This window comes from Maniola jurtina, chromosome Z, assembly GCF_905333055.1.
Source record: "Maniola jurtina chromosome Z, ilManJurt1.1, whole genome shotgun sequence".
In the NCBI taxonomy this organism is placed as follows: Eukaryota; Metazoa; Arthropoda; class Insecta; order Lepidoptera; family Nymphalidae; genus Maniola; species Maniola jurtina.
Genome location: NC_060058.1, coordinates 6,806,609 through 6,829,552, shown reverse-complemented (window position 1 = coordinate 6,829,552; position 22,944 = coordinate 6,806,609). Strand labels below are relative to the sequence as shown.

General features: G+C 38.4%; 1 protein-coding gene and 1 long non-coding RNA gene across 2 annotated transcripts in view; one reads left to right on the top strand and one right to left on the bottom strand.

Annotated features, from left to right (window-relative positions):
• Positions 1-22,944, top strand: part of LOC123880116 (nuclear hormone receptor FTZ-F1) — a 111,981-nt gene that overhangs the window by 80,955 nt on the left and 8,082 nt on the right. Inside the window, 6 exon segments of the mRNA XM_045928045.1 lie at positions 9,678-10,300; positions 16,168-16,426; positions 16,634-16,734; positions 17,131-17,178; positions 17,180-17,273; positions 22,018-22,067. Coding sequence (XP_045784001.1) covers positions 9,678-10,300; positions 16,168-16,426; positions 16,634-16,734; positions 17,131-17,178; positions 17,180-17,273; positions 22,018-22,067 — 1,175 coding nt within the window.
• Positions 1,884-22,307, bottom strand: LOC123880136. The gene is made up of 3 exons (XR_006799166.1): positions 22,100-22,307; positions 10,648-10,651; positions 1,884-1,895 (listed from the first exon to the last, which is right to left on the bottom strand). It is a non-coding gene; the product is annotated as an uncharacterized LOC123880136 (long non-coding RNA).

Sequence of the window (22,944 nt, the reverse complement as noted above, 5' to 3'; positions counted from 1 at the left end):
ATCATTTTGTACGGACTATAGACAAGATGACGACGAAGTTTATGAAATAGTAGCCCCAAAGACTGGCCCAAAACAGTGCATCTCTATCACTCCACGTCCATGGCTCTCCATACCTAATATAGATTCGCGTCTAAGTAAATCACGTACAAACGATCACTACAATCGCGATAGACAAGATGAAGATGACGATGCTTATGAAATCGTAATCCCAAACACTGGACCAAACCATGCATCACTCTATAGAATGTAGACAATCTTTCAGCACGATTATGAATACAACAGCTCAGCAACTTACTAGCTGACGCTGCGCTGCTCCCTTAAGGCCGGCGCACATATGGCGGAGCGCATCGCAGAGCATGCCCTCGAAGTTTTCTAATCGCGTGACACATTACGCGAATTTCTACCAGAGAATGCGCGAGCACGCGCGGGACTGCGCGCGGATGCGCGAGTATCCGCACGGATGCACAATTGATTTTAGATATTATTTCAATGAGGACAATGTCGATAATACTTTGACTGTGAAAAATGCTCTGCGCTGCGCTCCGCCGTATGTGCGCCGGCCCTAAGGTGGAATTTCCGAAATCCTTTCTCAATGACGAAATCTATGTTACAGAGAAAACTATCGTACCCAGCGCGGTTTGTTGTGCGTTAATGTATCATGTTAGATTCTCTTTTATATACATATAATTAGATAGAAAAAAAATCTCACTAATTCAACGGTTGAACTAATTAGTTGAACTAGTGGGAAGGAGCGGATGACGTACCTAACTATACATATAATGATACGTCAGTAGGATTATAATAAAAGCCAAAGCCTTATTTATTATTTTCTCTACCACCTCCGTCAGACAACCTTTCAACATAATATGAAATTACATTGATGTGATAAGATATCACATTACTAGCTGATGCCTGCGACTTCGTTCCCGTGCATATAGATTTTTATTAAAATCCCGTGGGAACTCATTGATTTTCCGGCATAAAAAGTAGATGTGTGTATCTATCTTCTATAGGGTATAATCTATCTTCATTCCAAACAGCCAAATTCGTCCGGTAGTTTTTGCGTGATAGATTAACAAACATCCATACATACAAACTTTCGCGTTTATACTATTATATAGTAGGATCTATTATACGCACATGTCGACCAAATTTTAATATTACAATACTATTAAGTCTAACTACCTACTAATAATATTACAATACTATTAGGTAGTATGCAGTGCCAATACACGAGCGATACGATATGAAGAGTATGAAGTATAGACAGACGTAGTTACCGATGAAATTGTTGTAACTTGTAAAATTGATCCTGTATCACACATAATAAATATTATAATAGTATGCTCTATCTCGTATGACGATCTCGAGACAGCATCACTGGACTTGTTCATTTCCTTGCGGTTTTTGTTTGAATTGGTGTTACACACACACATAGTGACTAAAGAGAGGGTAGCAATAGTAGCAATACACGTGTCTCGAAACAGAACTGACGCTCGTAAATCGTAATCTGTTTCCATACGTTTAATTCTTAGTATGAGCTTCCACATCGTTGATCATTGTTGTAATAAGTTATTATAACTACGGACCGCTGCTTTCTGTATACCTAAGTCAATGCTAGGTATATACCTTCCACACGCTTCCTTACGTAATATCCAATATATATACTTAAGGCCGTGCTTATACCTAGTACCTATCTATTAACTTTTCATAATATAGGTGCCGCACGTGCACTGATTTCGAAAAGTAGATTTTCACATCTAAAGTGCACGTCTGTTTCGTTACTAATTGACCGCATTGTTTTACGAAATAGGTATATATAAGTTGTATTCGTAATAACCCAGAAATTAACCTTTTCTGCTATTTCATTTAATTTTTTTTTATAAAGATAAATACTTTATTGCAACAAGATAGAGAATTAAAAATATAAAACTGCATATTATGCAAAGGTGCGACCTTATTGCTTTCAGAGCAATCTCCATCCGGCAACCTTTGAGAGGAGTGAATAAGGTGTGTAGTGTTTAGGGTAGTATAAAAAAACCGGCCAAGTGCGAGTCAGAGTCGCGCACCAAGGGCTCCGTACTCTGGTATCTTTCCGACATTTTGCACGATAAATCAAAAACTATTATGCTTAAAATAAATAAAAATCTGTTTTAGGATGTACAAGTAAAGCCCTTTCATATGATACCCCACTAAGTATAGTTATCTTATTTTGAAAATTAAAACACATTTTAATTTTTTTTCTGTGGTGTAACCACAAATTCATGGTTTTCAGATTTATTCCTTTACTTGTGCTATAAGACCTACCTACCTGCCAAACATGATTCTAGGTCAACGGGAAGTACCCTATAGGTTTTCTTGACAGACACGACGGACGGACGGACAGACAAGCGGACCGACAGACAACAAAGTGATCCTATAAGGGTTCCGTTTTTCCTTTTGAGATACGGAACCCAAAAGTGCAGGATCTGAAATCTTAAGATTTTGTTCTTATTGGAATCCCATTGGATAACTCCATAATATGTAATAGAGCGAAGACCGTATAGTGTAGATGAGTATAGAGTCAGGAGCTGGCGCCGTGGGCTCGCGGTGTCGAGCGCGACAGATGTTAGATCACAATAAAAACGCGCGCGCCAGCAGACTATTTCGGCGCGCTGCCTTGACCTGAATCGGATGTTTCGACAGAGCGGCCTCGCACACCGGGCCTTTCTATTTTTTAGGTATTACCTGTCTTATTATTACGACAGTTCTAGAGGCACCGCCATCTTAAAAAGATTTTGGTGCATTTAATGTCATTTGGGTTCAATGGATCCTTCGTCAAATGGATGTAGATTTCAGTTGCTGAAGTTTAATTTACATTGTTTTTGATTTTATTCTGAACCTTCAGCGACGATTATATTCTACGGCTGAAAAGAATTATTCAAAGCTAGAGGTTAGAAATCCTCACAATGGGTAATTTTGTTACGCACAGACTATCTAAAATGACAGGTCTAAATGTATTGCTATCCCTTTCATTACGCCCTCGGCGAAAAAAGCTAGTAGAGTACTAAAAAGGTAGAGCTGTCATTTTAATTTAGTTTAGTGAATTGTGTTAAACAGAATGGCCCATATTTTTGAATGTAGGTCAAATAAGAATCTAGTTAGATTCTGATCGAAAACATCGGTTTGAAATGTATGGATCTTGACACAGTTTAGTAGATCATCGCGGGTGATGATTTATCTCGGCAGTGTTGTGTAACGACCGCGCTGACGCTATCTCGGTCCGCGACCGAGTGCGTGCGAGCCTCGGGCGCGCTCGGCCCGCTTCGGCGGCGCCCGAGCGCGGCGCGGGGGCCGCTTCAGCCTTGACCAAGTTTCACCGACTCGTTGGCAGTACTCGGTACAAGGAGCGATGAGCGATCCCCACCTCTTCCCGTCCTTTCGGAACATTATTTTTTATCTCGTTGACACGATTACTTCATTAACGGCCCTGATGCATGTACCAAGGTCGAACAGGTATCGATTTGAAGGAGTTCGAGAAGTTCTGTATTAAAACTGTTTTCCAAGGGAGATCGTCCCGAGATAGCATCGCCGATGGTGACCTTGACCCATCTGCGACAAGTGGGCCATAGATACAAATAGCTAACTGAACATTATACCTACCTAGTTAACTCGCGCTTATGTCTGCACTCCGGGTGCTTGTCGCAGTGTCGTATGTTTTTGATTTGTAAAAATGACCTTGACCTTGATCTAGTTTAGTCGTGTAATAAACGCCTGACCTCGTTTACCGCATTATCGGCTACTATCGCGTGCTCATTATAATAACATTAGATGATTAAATTCATTGGAAGCGTTCTTAATTCCAGTTTTAATAGCCCCTTATATGATTAGGTTTAGCTATTTGATCAACATTAAACAGTACCTAACTCTAATTGGATTGGAGAACCAAAATAGGTACCTATATGGAGTAGAGTGAGTACACCATGTAACATTTTGATTGTCGTCGTAATCCAATATGCCGTCTACGTACGTCACTTTGTGGCTACGTAGCTATGACTAGGGATATAGGAGCCTACCTAGCTAAATATGTAGCTTTGATAGTGTCTTAGTTCATTGAATGTTGTCTGATGTGTGGATTTATTTCATGACTTTTTTAGACTTTTTAGTCTCTAGGTAAGTATTTGTAATATGAATAGGTTTTTTCGGAATTTCAATGAATAACTGTTTAAGTAAGACGTAGGTATATGATTTTCCCATCGAAAGATTCTTGTAACATACTTCATTCACATTTTGGTGACATAATATCTAAGTATAATTAACTACATAATATTTTAAATTTTAAGCCAAGCTAGAAAAAACCCTATGATTCTATTGCACGAAATAGATAGGTACTAGGTACCTCTACCTACCCACTGGTTGCTAATTTTCAATGTAGGATCACAACGGGTGCAAAAATCATCATTCGCTTGATGCTGTTAGGTATTTAGGTAGGTATCTTTGTAAACTACCCAAATTGGTATAAGAATACTTAAGTACGTTATACCTACTCTATATAGATATAGTTAGGTAGGTACTCTATAACTCTATTACCTGATATATTGCCTGATTTTATTATACACCAGCGACCTGTCTTAGACAAAAAGTCAAAACTGCAGGACTAACTGGTACCTACCTACCTACGTAGAATCTTGGGCAGGTAGCAAATAGCAATGTCTTCTAACATAAGTAAAGGAAAAAATCTGAAAACCGTTAATTTGGGGTTACATCGCAAAAAAAATTAAAATGCTACTTCTTGCACGATGATAGTACGAAACCCTTCGTGTGCAAGTCAGACTCGCACTTGACCGATTTTTTCATCTCTACATACCTACTCGTATAAAACAAAGTCGCTTCCCGCTGTCTGTCCCTATGTACGCTTATATCTTTTAAACTACGCAAGGGATTTTTATGCGGTTTTCATCTATAGAGGTAGGTTTATATTTATAGTTTTATGTTGTTTTGTGTTAATTCGTTAAAATATGACGATAATCGTTCAAGATGTCGAAAGAAATCAGGCTGAGAGCTTTTTTCATCGAAAAAGCTTATTCTTTTGAATTAAAACAAAATGACACCACATTAGTAAATCTACATTGCACCCGTGCGAAGCCGGGTTGGGTCGCTAGTTTATAATTATATGACTTGCAACAGCTCGTAAAATTACATTTATAATTTCTATTAATAGGTACTTAAACGATTTTTAGGAACGTAATATGTCAACTTGAATAGGCCTCCAATTTACTCGGACGTAGGTCAACTTGAATGGGAAGTGTTAACCTCTTACAGTGCCATATAAGGTGCTCTCTTAGAAGAAAAGTATTAGGAAATGCAGCAAAGCCGTTCAGTTTCATTATTTACGATCTATGACGTACTTGTATATTTCTCATTGAAAGGACCACCGTAATTCCAAAACAAGCTGACTTTTACCTCCGACCGGCACTAAAAAACATGTGTTGTTTGATACATCGATGTGTTTGATGCCTTTGTCGTTCTGTCTGTGTGCCTCTCTGTAGCATCGTAGCTGTCAAATTTGAATAGGTTTGTCATAAAACATAATTGTTAAAGCGAGGTTATTTATCGATGAATTTCTTAATGAGAAGGATTCATTCCATCCAAGCAATTTGAGTTCATCTAAAGGCGTAAACAAACTATCGGATGTGTTCGTAAGAGCGTCTGACAGCCGCGATACTTACCTCGGACGACAGTCAGTTAGGACGCGGCTTACGAGATATTTATCGGACGTCCGAACTCTCAAGGTTACGTCCGCTATTTACGCCCGATTTACAGATCAGTGTACCTTTTTCTATCCAGAAACCTATAACTCGCAGTGTGGTCAGCCGCGTCCGACATAATTTGGTTCCACCTTAAGTCTTCTCTTTTATTTTCAGTTTTAGCCTCATTGACCTCTCCTAAAATATCACTATATAATGCGAGCCTCAAGGTCCCACTTCTAAAATTAGTATTGTTTGACACTGAAACTGTTATCCAAACCGTTTTGTCTACTGGCGCAATACAATCTCGGTGATGATTTGATGAGTGACTGATGGTCGAGATAGGTACTGCTGAATAATTTTATTGTTGTTTTGATTGAGTTTGAAGTACGAAAAACTAAGTGCTTGGATAAGTTTGTAAAATTCAAGCTGTTGTAAAATCCATCAATTCGAGTAAGAACATAAATTCTTTCATGAAGCAGTCTGCAATACGAAGCTGTTGGAATTGCACACAACAACACTTTAATCCGCCACGCTCGGCATCTCTCTTGATCCTTCGCTATGCCCTATGAGTGCGTCCTTATCGCACCGAGGCGCGGTGCCACAATAAAAACTGGTTGTTATTTTTAACTCGTGGGTTGGGCGAGTCGACAATTTACTGAAATCCCCCTTCCGCTCCAGGTTCAGACGTTTATTTACAGTTTACAATCCAGTTCGCAGTTTTCGCGCGAAACATTCACACGATGGTAGAGGCAAGTTAACATGAACCTACCTATTAGTGCTATTGCCTGTATTATTATTGTAATCGAAGCCTATCATGATGTCATCAGTTACCTTCTTTCCTTATAGGGACTTGCCCAAAAATGGACTGCAGAAACCGGGATAAGATTAATACATTTGGATAGAGATCGTAAAACCTAGAGTAAACTCGACTTTTTAAATAATTTACTTACATAATTTTAAAATTAAAAAACATACTTTTAAGAGACCCAAAAAGAGGGGTGCTATAAGTTTGATGTGTGTATCTGTGTATCTGTCTGTTGCATCGTAGCTCCTGAACTAATGAACCGATTTTAATTTAGTTTTTTTTTGTTTGAAAGTTGGCTTGATCGAGAGTGTTCTTAGCTATAATCCATATCGGTTCAGCCGTTTGAAAGTTATCAGCTCTTTTCTAGTTACTGTAACCTTCACTTGTCGAGGGTGTTATAAATTTTTAATTTACACTTATTTAACGCATCATGTTATCGGTTCTCATCTAGCACTAACTTAGCTGTGGTAAAAAGCTCGACAGTAGCAGCATAAGTGGCTAAAGCGGTTTTGTACCACTAATATTTGGGCTCAAATTATGCAGTCTTTAGTTCCTGTCATTATGGAGCTATTGTAGCTCCATAATGACAGTACCAGACGTATTAATACAGCTTTTTAAGGGTGTAGGTATAATACCCTAAAATTATTTGGCACATCCTTGTCGTGCGAGTAGGTACATTCAAGTTTTCTCTAATGGGATACACTTCCATGACACCTCTCTTCTATTTTGATCAGCATTGCGCTGGGTTTCCCAGTATGGGTTTTGCTATACTAAGGTTTATTTTAGGAATTATTAACAAAGAGAAAATGAGAGTAAAATATGTGTCGCTGAAAGATAAAGGCAAATTACTTGTACTATTTAAGTAAACTATTTTATACAGGCGATATAGTACATAATATCTAATCAGTATGAAATTGTACACATACGTATAACTATAGCACAGCATATAACACTGATCGTGGACCGCGAGAGCCTTCTCTGTCAATAAATACTGACGGTATTGTTGATCACAAGAATTTGATTTTTCGACAATATCGATTGTTTAGAAGTCAGTAAATAGTGAAGAGATAGCTCGTGATATTTATTAACCGTCTGACTCTGGTCTATGTCTTAGGACATATTCAGTTGACAAGAGTAAAGTACACGTAGTTTTTGTGTAGTGACTAATACCTAATTGTTGAGCGCTGAGCGCGCGTTGCCCAAGATTCAGTTTGATTTCTGCATTCGTCGAAGATGAAAATAGAACAGCTTTGTGTTTGTGGAATACTTTGAAGCATGGTAATGCACCGGCTACCGATGGCGTGCGACAGCCTTAACAGGAGCGCTTCTCCGACGTGCATACTGCGCATTGAACCTTCATACAATGATACAATATATTGTTTTACAACTTCTACGAGGCTCATAGGGCATTTTCGTCGTATGTTATGACGTGTGTTTCAGGCTTAAACCTCAAAGAATCAGCACGAACATAAATTATAGTTATCGCGATGAACGCTAGTCGAAATTTGGAATTCTGCCAAAAACATAAAGCGTGTTCGACTCTTGTGTGCGTTATAAGGCTGGTGTCCTAAATTTCAAGTATGTGTTATTAAATATTTATTGACGTTCAACAACGAATGGCTTGCATATACTCATACTGCGCGCAAAACAAACGGTCCAATCTGAACACAAGGCGTATGACTGCGCATTGTACAAAAACGGATCTCAGTACGCACAGACATGTATATTTAATCCTTAGTCTATGATCTGCGCAGATCGCCATGTTGAACTTCACATTGGACTACTAGGATCACTGTAACAAGGGCCTACTAAAATGTCCTTGCCATATTGACGGCCAACGACGTTTCCCGTTAAACGTAGATTAAGACGTAGAACGCCACAATCAAGGTACAACGGCATTCATAATGCCGTTTGGCGTTAGACGATTTTAACCCCTTTTTATTTTAAAGATTTCAATCGGCCTTAGACGTTAACTGTTCAAGTACAGCCACTCGAGTTGACGCGTTAATGATCACAATAATTATGGCGTTGTTAGGCATTGCCGTTAACTTTAATGTAGTCGCAACATAATACAAGTCAGGTTTCCTGAACCTTAAAACAGCCAAGAATTTAATTCCTTATTTATTTTTGAATTTCTAAGTATAGGTACAATGTGATTTTCACCATCATTTGATTTTAAAGGCAGGTTTATTATGAATAAACACAATCAAATTAGTCCACAGAATAGGTAAGTCTAGCCGTGTATAGCCAAGTTGAGTCAGCTTTTCGTTTATAAAGAAGATAAACATACAAGGATATTTAGGAATTTTATTATAAAAAGCAGTTAGCATGCGAAAACTTACGTAGAAATATAGATCCATGTCATAATAAGATTCTAAGACTAGACAAGGAAGCGGCTTCAAGCTCTTAGCGAAAAGTATTATGGTATTATAGTTACCTATATCAACAAAAATATATGTTGCTCCTCCATCGTCTTGACTCTTGATGTTTATCTAGGGTTTGGGAACTGATAAGTAAGTTATCTATAACCGAGTCGGTAGAGTTTAGGATGTTACTACTGTTACTGTAACTCGTGTTAACAAGTTTTACCAGGGTTTAAATGTATTAATAACCTTTAACCAATCTAGCAAGAGAATAGCTGTTATGTTAGGCAATACATCCATACTTGTAGCATAGTGTTTATTAGATAGGTAACACCTTGTCTACCTAAAGACTTTATTCGCGGCGTCCTGAAGTATCCTCTGACATTTACTGCCGCCGACCGAGATATTCTCACGGTGCTCGGTGTGCTAGTTGTTGCGTATACATACACAGATAGAGCTTTTCTCTATAGAATTCAAACTGAATGAGTTGAGACATCCTTTACTGCCATAAGCTTCGCTTGTAAGACTAAAATATTTAAAGTATAAAGACTAGTGAGATAAAATTTTCGAAGCTAACAATTAAAATACATACAAAGTAAATGACAATGAACATTTCTAGCAATTCTATAGTATACCCATTACCTACTGGTAATATTGAATATTACTTTATGCAAGTTTTATGTTCTCGATGGGTGTTTTGTTACTATGTTTAGATGTCCTTTAAACTTTTATTAATATTAGTAATGTAGGCAGCTAATGTAATGTTTGTGTTTGTTGCAGCTGTACGAGCGGATCGCATGCGCGGCGGTCGCAACAAATTCGGGCCCATGTACAAAAGAGACCGCGCTCGCAAGCTGCAGATGATGAGGCAGCGGCAGATCGCGGTACAGACGCTGCGCGGCTCGCTGGGCGACGGGTCGCTGGTGCTCGGCTTCCCGTCGCCGTACGCGTCGGTGCCCGTGAAGCAGGAGATCCAGATCCCGCAAGTGTCGTCGCTGACGTCGTCGCCCGAGTCGTCGCCGGGCCCCGCGCTGCTGGCGGCGCAGTCGCAGGCCGCGCAGGCGCCGCCGCCGCCCGCGCACGACAAGTGGGAGACGCACTCGCCGCACTCGGCGTCGCCCGACGGGTTCGCCTTCGAGGCGCCCGCCACGGCCGCCGCCACGCCCTCCAGCACCGCCGAGCCCACCAGCACCGAGACGCTCCGAGTCTCGCCCATGATAAGGGAATTTGTCCAAACAATAGACGACCGAGAGTGGCAAAACTCCCTGTTCGGACTCTTGCAGAGCCAAACCTACAACCAATGTGAAGTCGATTTGTTCGAACTAATGTGCAAAGTGCTGGACCAAAATTTATTTTCCCAGGTGGATTGGGCACGAAACACCGTGTTCTTTAAATACCTCAAGGTAAAAATTTAAACATCCTTTCCTCATTCCTTCACTCCCATTCCTGGTGGACACCAAACTGCTCGCGACTGTGCAATGCGATGCTTAGCGATAAATTCTCCTACCCGGAGAATATAATGTTTCTTTGTGCACTGCGATTTGTTTTTGATCCTGTAGCATACAGCGAGTTTCGTATGGCGAGTCGGAAGAGGCTTGTGTGACGCACGGAGCGTTGCGGTGTTGTCGGTCGCAATCGATAACTCGCTTCGCCCGCGCCTCCCCTTACCAACTGGGTCAAGTTCCCACGGCTAGCGTGCCGCCTGCCGTTGCCATCGCTTTTTCATTATACTACTACATAACCGCGCAACGTGCCTGTACATTACATGACTAAGAGTTACGCAATCTTAAAATATATTCTGATTTAACAAAACGTTATAAAGCGTCTAATCTGATTAATCTTTTAATGAGAAATAATGTTACTAGGTAGGAAAGTTGTTTCGAACAGCCTGCAGGTAATGTTCACTGGTGTATCAGGAAGTAGAGTTGGAAAAAATAGTCGTATACCTACGTAGTGGCTACGCCGGCGATAACCTCGCGGCTCGACCGGCCCTCGGCAGCTGGCTTCAATCAGTCGGCATTCGGCTGCAGCCAGCCAAGGAGCACGGCTGTGGCGAGTCTCTCCGTATCGTGGTTGTTGTACGCTTACGCAAGAGCCGCAGCCGGTCACGTGGAGAAGCGACGTTGCCGCGCCGTGCACCTCGCCTCGTCTCACTCCAGCACACAGCCTCCGTTCCACAACTAGCAATTTTCATTTGTTCTAAATGACTCCGCTTGTTTACGACCCATTCTCAGAATTAGGACGAACGGCAAGCGTACATGAATCTCGATTGCATATTCACACAATCTGTTTACGGAAACGTCCCTCTAGATAGCTATCTTTAGGCTCCTATCACGATTATGTAGGAAAGCAATCGTTCCAGAGATTTGTGCTAGTCTAGCTTAAATTCAAAGCACGTGGATCAAGCGAACAGTGCGTAGATATTACATAGACAGTCAAAGCGAACCGTGTAAGACGCGAGAGCAATGTTGATGACCCACGCTTTCTCCAGACGGATGTGATGTAACGGTATGGCGAGCGGAGCGGCAACGTTGCACTTTCGTCGGCGCACTTGACACATTGCCCCTGGCCGACTTGCCGCGAGAAAGCACTTTTTACCGCGCGCGTAACCGCCGGTAACGGAGACGCAAGCGGTTGTGCGTTGCTTTCTCTTACGTAATCTATTACCATTTACGACTAGTTTACTAGCCTGGTTTACTTGTTCTATGATTACGATTGATTACAACAAATATTAGAACGAGTCTGCTTGAGTGAATTAGCACTTTGTTTATCTGTAACTGACGAAAACATTTAGTTAAAATTTTCAAATTATGTATAGGTATGTAAATCGAAGCCGAAAATAACGAAAACGATATAAAACTATTTGAGGGGTTCATAGAAACAAATCGGGCGCAAACATTTTTTTTTTTGGCTATTCAGGAGGTTGTAGGATATCGTTGAAAAAATATTCTTAACTTGAGCACAAAACTACTTTTTTTTATTCAACGGTGACGGTGGTCTATTGTAAAAACAGTTTTACATCATAGCTGTGACCTTTGTATAATTTCAGTCATGTCCTGTAATGAGACAATAAATGAAGACACGGCGAACAAAACGGTATCATTACACTTCTTTTCTGTAATCCGGATGTTCTTGTTTCACTGAATACACATTTAAACTCATTTCCAAGCAAAAGGATCCATATAAATTGAGTTCATTCTTCATGATTTTGAACATTGAATAGGCACAAACTCATTTCCAAGCAAAACAGTCTATATAAATTGAGTCCAAATTTCATGATTTCCAACACTGAATAGGTACAAACTCATTTCCAAGCACAGCGGTCTATAGAAACTGAGTCCAAACTTCATGATTTGGAGCACTAAATAGGTACGAACTCATTTATTTCCAAGCAAAACAGTCTATAGAAATTGAGTCCAAATTTTATGATTTCGAACACTGAATAGGTACAAACTCATTTCCAAGCAAAACGGTCTATAGAACTTGAGTCCAAACTTTATGATTTCGAACACTGAATAGGTACAAATTCATATTCAAGCAAAACGGCATAAAACTGTGCAAAAATCGAATCCAAAGTGCATGATTTTCATCAAAACGATATAATTACAGTAAAATTTCAACCCTTTCATTAAGCTTTTGCTTCTGTAAAATTTTATTTCGTGCAAATACACCATTTTGTTCGCCAGCTCCTCAAATATCCAGTAATTATCAAATACAAATGAAATTGGACTTTTTCCTTAAAAAAAAGTTTTAGATGGTGATCAGTATATACGAACTTATAGTACACTCCATAGTTCGGGGCGAAACATTCGTAGAGATTTGACTGAGACCAATGAAGAAAATATAGATGCGTGTACCTACAATAAAAGAGTAGGATAATTTTGCTATAGGTCATTTTATCAGTGCCATATATTAATCTTATCACGTTAATTTGTGATACTTGTAACAGTAGAATTTATTTTGTACTAGTTTTTTCGCGACTTCCCACTTTTAATGTGGGTTTTAGTTATGTATGTTACTGGAAATTTATGAAATCTAGGATTTGTATTAGAACTATTTCTACGAAATGTATTAAATAATTGGTCGTATCAGTTTTATTACAAACATTTCCTAGACATTGTATACAATTCCTGAATTCTCCTAGGAAATGAACAAAAACATTATATACCGTAAAATTAGTGAAAGAATAAAAGTGAAAACCCATAAACTGATACTAATTAAGTATGACGATGATATTGATTAATGATTAAGTTTTATATGATCTACGCCAGAAGACATTTTAGGATAGATAAGATCGTGTAGAGTCGGGTGCACAGATTTTATTCTGGGTCATATTTGACCATTAACCATTACTAGATAACAGACAAAAAACATAATCGCTCTGGAATACGAATATTTGTACCTAGAGACATTTTTCACCCACAATTTAAGATATTTTTAATTGCTGTTTTTAGGATATGTAGAGAATTCTTAGGATTATGTATATTAGGAAATGTATTTCACACATTTCCTACTGAGTTTAGGAATGAAATATATTTAATAGGAATTGTATACAATGACGGATTACCTACATTCGCGGTGGCACGTATGTAGATAAAAAGCTTTTCGAAATATCATTGCTAAGAGGAAAATTCCATTACAGTTTGACCTACATTTTAAGTTATCTTACATGACTTCCTGACCCATTAGTAACTACCTATTGGATATTATTTTTCATAGAACATGGGAGGTTTCGTTTACATTGAATTTATTAGTTAAATTGACGGTAACTATGATCTACTTTGTTATGTATGTACCAGGTACCTAATTTTGAAAAAATAGATTGATTTGAAAAAACCGGCCAAGTGCAAGTCAGGCTCGCACTTGGCCTACTTGTGCTTTAAAACCTACCTACCTGCCAAAGGGTCTAGCCGGATAAGCATAGCGAATCGGCCCCCAAATGACAACCTATTTCGAAACTTAGGTATCAATATCTAATTTTTTTTTGCAGTGTTGCACTATATTTTTTCAAACGATTTTTTTTGAGTATTAGTACTATAAACATGTCAAGTACTATAACATTTTTTTTTTCAGTGATTGTACCTAAGAAGGAACACTGAAATAATAATAATTAAATTTTTATTTATTTAAAAAAAAAATGTTCGTAACCATTCCAAAAATCTGAAAAAAATATAAAATATGCTCTTAAAGGTCACCTAAAATCTCGCGTTAGTTTCACGTTTGTATCTTTAAAACTTTCCGAGATATGACACTTTGAACGATAGTCGTACTCACGCACATTTTTCTTAATATCTCAGGGAAAAAGCGGAGTAGGGAGGCGAAACTTGTATAAATCGTATTCGTACATCAAGGCGAAATTGATACCTAAGTTTCGAAATAGGTTGTCATTTGGGGGCCGATTCGCTATGCTTATCCGGCTAGACCCTTTCATGATTCTAGGTCAACGGGAAGTACCCTATAGGTTTTCTTGACATACACGACAGACGGAACCCAAACAGACCAAAGTGATCCTATAAAGGTTCCATTTTTTTTTTTTTGAGGTACGGAACCCTAAAAATGTTATAGCCTTGAAAATAGCCTGTCTCAATCCTGCGGCAAAGCAACTAGCCAGGTTTAAATAATATGACATTTAAACCTGTCATCAGCTTACAGCGTAAACCACGTAAACCACTGACTCCATAGAAACTAGAGGTAGGATAGAAGAGATTGCTAGAAATTCCGCCCTAGCTGAGCCGGGCAAGAGTAGTTTACACAAAATCAAAATTACAGGTACAGTCAAAGGTCGTAATTCGTTTAGCACCTTAGTGATCATATTCGCTCGGCACGGTTATGCACATGCGTTAGGTGTTTGTGGTCTGTTTATGTTATATTTCGCGGAATTGCTACTCGAATTCTGAGGCAGACCGTACTTCATGACTGACGCGACTTTGACCTATATACGAGCGGTATCTTCCTGCGTCGCTCCGTGTCAAGCTGCCGGGGAACAACAACGGCCGCCGAGGCCGCGCGCTGCCAGACGTGTACTCATCGCTGTATCCGCTTCCTTATTCACTGTCGTAGAGATTCCACTCCCGATTGACAGATTATGACAACGTTAAGGAGCATGAGGCGGGTTTGCCCGCGAAATTCAAATTTAATTTGAATCATCACAGGTTTATATAAAAATCTTTACTTGAAAGGATCCAGTTTAAGAAATTAGCTCTACTATCCACTATTACTCACAAATTAGTTGATACTAGAGCTAATTTCTTAAACTGGATCCTTTCAAGTAAAGATTTTTATATAAACCTGTGAGGATGATACTGCCATTGGCGCAATTAAAATGGCATAAGCCTACTTTGTCGTATTTGTTTACAAATTGCGAAAAAACTAAATTAAATTTGAATTTCGCGGGCAGACCCGCGCATCCACCTTAACATAGCGCCTTTACTCGCTTGATTAGTGTATCGATTAAAGATTTTGTGAATAATAAGATTCATTAAATTAAACTCACGATTAGTAAACGTATTCAAAATGGACGAAAAGTTGAAAAGACTTGAACTTACACTTAGGATGTAGTATAATCGAACATAAAGTAAAATACCCCAATTCATAATCTTATCAGTCGGTATGATTTCGATAGACTATAATATTATAGGTAGTGTGATTTTGACAGTCCAATCTCGATTCATCGTTGAGCAAACGGCGAGCGATGTGGCAATAGCTCCGAGCTCTAAAATTCAGTTGTAACGTTTCGTAAACGGCAAATTTAACGCGGCCGCGCACCGCCCCGTGTATTCTAATGCAACTCAAAATGTGGGTCACGGAATGACGCCGTGAGTCGCTCGCGACTTGTCAGATAGCGGTGCGGTTCAAGATAACATACAGAAATTGCTAATGTAATTGGCACGAGCGTTCGTAGGAACCGATACTAAATATGGTTTCTGCAGGTATTAAACACGATCTCAAAGTATGATAAGCGATTAACGGCAGACTGCACTGATTAGTTCACACGAGACTCTACTAAATAAGAACTATGGTACTAGGCCCTCGTTTTTAATTTCCAATCGGAGCCGGGTGATCGATACGAGCAACGGGGCGGAGTGATTTGAATATTCTCTTTGTATAGCATGAATTTACTAACCTCGCTGGCGAATTGTTATTCAAGTTTACAATCCGCTTCGTTACTCGGCGGCTCCGCATTGGTGTTGGCAAGATGTTGTCTTACATGCGAGCAGTGTTGTCGTCCACCGCTCTGCACGTGTAGCAATGCGGTTGTCTCTTGTTGCAGGTCGACGACCAGATGAAGTTACTCCAGAACTCGTGGTCCGACATGCTGGTGCTCGACCACCTGCACCAGCGGATGCACAACGGCTTGCCCGATGAGACGACTCTACACAACGGACAGAAGTTCGACCTGCTCAGCCTCGGGCTGCTCGGCGTGCCGAGCCTGGCCGACCATTTCAACGAGCTTCAAAACAAATTATCGGAACTCAAATTCGACGTATCGGACTACATATGCGTCAAATTCCTGCTTTTACTAAACCCTGGTCAGTATTATAATTTTTTTTAAATTTCATATTAAATATGTATAATGCTCGAGATGCGAATGATGTTCTGATGTACTTATATTTGATTTGTTTATTTCATATTTTTCATGTAACATTTTGTTTTTTTTCACGCTCATTGTTTTTATTATGAAAAAGTGATTTAAAAAAATTGTTGTTTTTGTTTGAAGAGTTGTCTTGGGGTTTCAGAGGTGAGAGGCATCGTAAACAGCAAGTGCGTCCGCGATGGTTACCATACAGTTCAGGCAGCACTCCTGGACTACACGCTTACCTGCTATCCTACGATACAGGTAATTCATTATATAAAACACTTCTCTTGCATTTGTTTTCAGCGAGCGAAACGTGTTCCGTTGTTACGTAAATTAGTCAGGACAGACTAGACAAGATTAGTGTCACTTAAATTTTCATTACAAAAGATTTTATTGCCACCACCCAGACTGATGGATATCAATAGGAAGGAGTTAGGAACGTGCTAGATTGCGATCGACCGCTTAAAGTTAATGTAAAACCAGATAAATCTGGAAAAGGTTTTAAGATTTTTGTGCTAACGTTATAATAACTAAATACTTCGGCGGGAGGGGCAACGCACGCACAACAGACGGAAACGTAAGTGCGGAAACCAGCCCAGAAAGAAAAAAAGAAAGAAAGAAGGTAATAACTAAATGTGTACTATTATTTAATTTCAGGATAAGTTTGGCAAGCTAGTGTTGGTCGTACCAGAGATCCACGCTCTGGCGGCGCGGGGCGAGGAGCACCTTTACCAGCGGCATTGTGCGGGGCAGGCGCCGACACAAACCCTCCTTATGGAAATGCTTCATGCGAAGCGCAAGTAGGTATTCCTCTACTAATATGCATAGCCTGAGCACCACTTTTTTTAATGAAGTGAAACTTCTTTAGATAAACTGTACATCTTTAAAACGCAAATGACATCAGAATCGTGCCAGCCTCAAAGATCCTGCAAGGTAGAGGATTCTTCTGTGCATACATACTGTGTTTATCACACTGCACTACATTTGTATGTATCAAACAACTCTGCGTACTATACTTCTAATAGTATTCAATTTCTGAGTTTGTAAGTTGCGCGTATGCGCAAATTTTTTTGTATTGCGATTCTCGACAAAGAATTCATTCAGTAGAGTGGACGCCTTGTCCCTCTACTGCTTCATTTTTACTGTCAGTTTATAACCAAAGAAGTTTCACTACATTCGCCAATATTTAAAGATACAAACCACCCCTTTTTGTATTTTGTTTAACCAGGATTGCAATGCTTATTGACGAGAATCGTCCATAAATTAAAAATAACACATATATATAGTTCGGAGATCACCTAGCCAAAGGTGGCATGGTTACAAACGTATTTTTTTCTATGTAGCATAGCAATCCTGTTGAATATATGTATAGGTATAAGGCGGACGAATTTGAGTAGTTTTATTTCTAAAGTTTTGATTTTACCAGCACTGTGGAGTGTTTAACTTTTACACGGTTTCGATCACGGTTGTTGCTGCAAAATACCTAATTCGCTATAAGCGTCGCGCGTGTAACTATATAAGTATAATTTTTATATTAAAATACAAATTGGCTCGCGGTGAGCAGCAAAATGCTTATTGCAGTGGCAAGCATCTCAAGTTTATGATTGTATGATGTCAAATTCGCACGATTGAATTTTAATATTTCGCCCGTACCTATACATTAAAAATCATTTATTGCCTTTTGTTTTGCCCGCCTTCCTATGTAATTGTGTTGTGTTATCCTCTCCTAAAGTAATAAATTATATATAAAATATAAGCACAATAAATAATTTATATTTCATCAATTCTTTTTCAAGCAAGAATAATATTTTCTGGTATTATCTAATGATGTGTATGTGTCTTTATATAGAATTACTACAGAATATTGGACGTACTCATTATCAAGCCAATATTGGTATAAGATTAAACAACTCATATAATATAAAGCAATCCTTACGCCTCATTTTCGTCTTCGATTGAAGTTATCTCCCTTATGATGAAGTTAATAGAAAAAGAAACGATTCTTCATAACACCAAATATTGTTAATTTTTTTTTAAGAAGTAACACTTTTGTGATTTTTTTAACTATCGTTAACTTTGAACCAGTTGCTTGGAAACATATACTTTCGGCTGTGGTCTTATTAGTGGGAGGTCCCGGGTACCATTTGTAATTTCTAAATCTCCGGTCTATTGGGAGGTTTCGGCCGTAGCTAGTTACCACTATACCAGCAAAGCCGTGCCGCCAAAGGATTTAGCGTTACGGTACAATGCCTGTAGAAACCAAAGGGAAATGGGTTTAATAATAACTGCCATACCCCTTCCAGGTTAGCCCGCATCCATCTTAGACTGCATCTTCACTTACCACCAGGTGAGATTGCAGTCAAGGGCTAACTTGTATCTGAATAAATAAATAACAGTGACCCTAATAGATACAATACATACAAAATGGTTTTGATATCATCAATTGCTCAGAAACAGGGATGTGAGTTAAGCAAACGGAAAGTTAAAGGTAACTTCTCCGAGGATGAACATGAGGCTTTACGCAGTATACAATAGGGTATTTGACAGGTTTTTAAAAACTGTTCTATGTTAATCACTGATGTATAAGAACTCTATAGAAAATGTATATTTTACGTTTAATATAGCCTATATTTATATTATATATTTGGATAAATCTTCTGTTATTAATAAAATACTTGAGTATTTATGTACACTCACATTACACGCAACTGTTTACAATTAGTTGACGTCATCAACCATTCGGCCAATCACAGTCGTTTACGATCACGTGACTAAAGTAGACAAAAAATCGTTTTCTTTGTCGATTTGCTCTAAAAATATCTCGTATTTTTCTTAACTGATTAAATAGTTGCTTTCCAAAATTCATATTCAATATGGATTGCCATCAATAGATGCTATATTTTACACGCTGTCAAATACCCTATACCCTAGTTAATGACAAAAGTACAACAGCAGGCGAGAACTGCAGTCATTCTGTCTCGTTCTAGACCCAATGGCGCCGAAATGGTAAACCGGAGTGCGGAGCACCCCTCGACTCTAGACAGATTGTACGTTATCCTGTATAATTATATAAATATATCACTATTTATTCATCACAAGTTAATATTATTTGTAACATTTCATTAACGCAACCAATATTATTTTGTGCTACTTTTCAATAATGTATTTAGAGCAGTTTGACGCTTTGAATTAATTTGCACTCTTGTTACTTTGTTTAGTGTACGTCGTTTTAACATAAAATTAATTACACTTAACCAAAAATTATTATCGATCTAGTTTCAATAAGACATTGTTTAAACAAAGCCCAAAGTTACAAACAGTATTACTTCATAAAACTTTTTCGTGACACATGCTTTGTATTTTAATAAAATAAACAAATATTGATCCGACAAATTCATAAAATTTTATTTATGAGATTACTAGCTGATACCCGCGTGGATGTAGGTTTTTTAAAATTCCCGTGGGAACTCTTTGATTTTCCGAGATAAAAAGTAGCCTATGTGCTAATCCAGGGTATAATACAGGTTTAGATAAAATCATGAAAAGGTGATAATGGATAGACAGACAAACACTTTCACATTTATGAAATTATTATAAATTTTAATATATAAAATGTAGACGCATTAATCCAAGGGGGGATTCATATTCTGTTCCAATGTACTCTGCTTGTTTACACTTGAGTTTATTCACTTTTGTGTTACATTGGCACACTTTTTCTATTTATAACGCAATGGTTCACAGATTTCAATCATATTGTAGCGTGGGATATATCACCGGGTACCGGCCGGGATGCATAATGTATCATATCACACACTTTGCATTTATCTACGGCACTTGTCAACGCTCTGTCTGACCTATTGCATAAACTTTTAAGCGATTTAAAACTTCGCTCGGTTAAAGCTGGCTTTTTATTTTCTTTGGACTATGTATATGTATAAATATTTTCTTTTAACCATTATGTTGAATATTTTGGTATATATAATATTAATATATAGTAAAATCTTGTCTAGTGCGAGTTGGCGAAGGGTTCCGTACCCTACAAGAAATAACACTTTTTGGATTAACGCAAAGGTTGGGAGATTTATTGCAAACCCAAGGACGAATTAGCATTTTATTTGCAGAATATCGTAATTTATTGATTCAAACTTCAAATCTTTCTAATCCATACAAACATTACGAGTATAAATGCAAAAAGTGTGATCAGTTTATCTGTCTGTCTATTTCCCTTTCATCCCCATCCCGATTTTGACGAAAGATTCAGTGATAGGTTGCATCCCACAGATAGACGATTGAATTAACCGGATCCAGTTAACTAAAACCGGATTTATAAAAACCTATATCCTCGAATATGAAGTCGCGGGAATCATGTTCATCGTTGTACCTATAATATATGACCCTTGATGCAAGTAACGCCATCTAGTGACAACTTCTTGGCTATGTTTATCATGATTCATGAATATAGCCAAAGAGCAAAATTGATATAATTTTATTTGCTGATAATCATCAATTATACATTATATAAAACTAGCTAACTTACTCTGGATTACACGGTTGGCCTTAAGTATATTGGAATCTACTCCCTACGCGTACGATATAGGCTAATGCTCACATCCATGAGCTATTAAAGTAAACGTTAACTCTAGGAACATTATTATGTCATTTATGAACGGGAAAAGGACACAAAAACGTTCACACCTTTCTCGTCAATGCTACATGATGCGGTCTTAATAATAATCGGAAAACTTGTAAGTCAGATGTCAGGCAACTTAAATTTTTGCCACAAATCAAAGTTAGTTGTCATCCCACCGCTGCCACCATATTGTGTCAATTTTATAAAAAGACAGTACGGTAGCTACGCAGATCGTTTTTAAAGTACGTGTGACGTGATGCATGCAAAGCATTTTTCAATAACTTTAGCTCGAACCTTTGGCCTCACTCGAATTGCAGTATTTTTACTGTTGAAAGATTAGTTACGTGCGGTTATTAATCAGCATTAAGGGACCTTTCATTATTTTTGTCACATTTTAACGAAATATTGACTGCTTTTCACTTCATCTAAGATCATTATAGGTATACATATTATTAATTTATGACAACACCAAAAGCGAACAACTGGTTTCCATAAATTGTGTTGTCCCAAATTAATAAATATCAACAAAATAAAAACAATTTATACGTAAAGGCCTCACTCGCACGAGAGCTATTTTAACGTCTGTTAAAAAAGCGTTCAAATAGAACAAATGTACATATTCCCAAGTATTTGTTAGCACGTCAGCGCTTTTTAAACGCGCACTTCGTATTTTCAGCGCAACGCGGGGTTTTATCGCAACCCTTTTTTAACGCCCGTGCGAATTAGGACTTACTCTTTCGGAGCAATGCACAGTTAAGGGAGTTCTCGTTTGGCGTGTGACGTAATTAATGGATGATAACCGAATTCTATGCAACTCAAGTATTCCAGCACCGCTTTTAAAACATTAAAATTTGCATTATAACATGTTCTGGTCTACGATGATTATAACTGTATTCCTGCTCTTTATGTGTCAGGTGCGGTTTCCTGCCGAACGACACGATTGAGCCGCATTCGCCCATCTAGAGTAAGCATTCCCGAGACAATGGTCTGATGCACTTAAGGGCCCGCTTACACTAAAACCAAAAAATGTAAGATTTCAAGCTCCAAATTAACCATCATAGGAAAGACTTCCACATAAATGAATACATGTTCATGTGAAAGTTTATCCTATAATGGTAAATTTATCGCTTGAAATCTTAACTTTTTTGTTTTTTGTGTAAGCGTTGCCTTAACGCACTTATAGGCTGTGCGGCACGGTTCTCGAGGCATGAGCAAAAAAAAATAGGAATAGTTGCGCACGTGAATATGACTTGATTTGACAGTGAAACAATCGAGCACGCTGCATCTGTTGCACCTCGTCAAATGAACTCAAAAAATGACTTGTGCACATTCAAGGGCATACCTTAAGGTCCGTGCCGATACTTGTACTCTTGTATATTAAATTAACTATGTTGTTGGCACCTTATCACATGCAATATATAGAGCACAGTAATGGAGGTTTAAGGAAAAATACTGTAGATAAAGCAATTTTTCTATTGGAGGCGTCTCTAATGCGGCTTGATCGTTTAGTTTTGCACTTTTATTACTTATTTTCTTTTTTTTAGCTTTTAATGATTTATTTTTGTGTTCATAGGTTGACTAAATTAATATTGATTGTGCGATTATGTATTATAAAGCATTCGCCAAAAGTAGGTAGTTCTAAATGTACTTGTTTTTGCACTCGTTGCGTCAAGATAATATCGCCTAGCGCACATGCTTGCTACCGTAAACCACATTGCACTGCGGTTCAGTTTATTTCTTTCATTTAAAAAAAATTAAAGAAACTAGTAATTAAATCCTACAATGTAACACAAGTGATGTAAAACTCCCTTAAATGTATGGGGATATTAATGGATACAGTT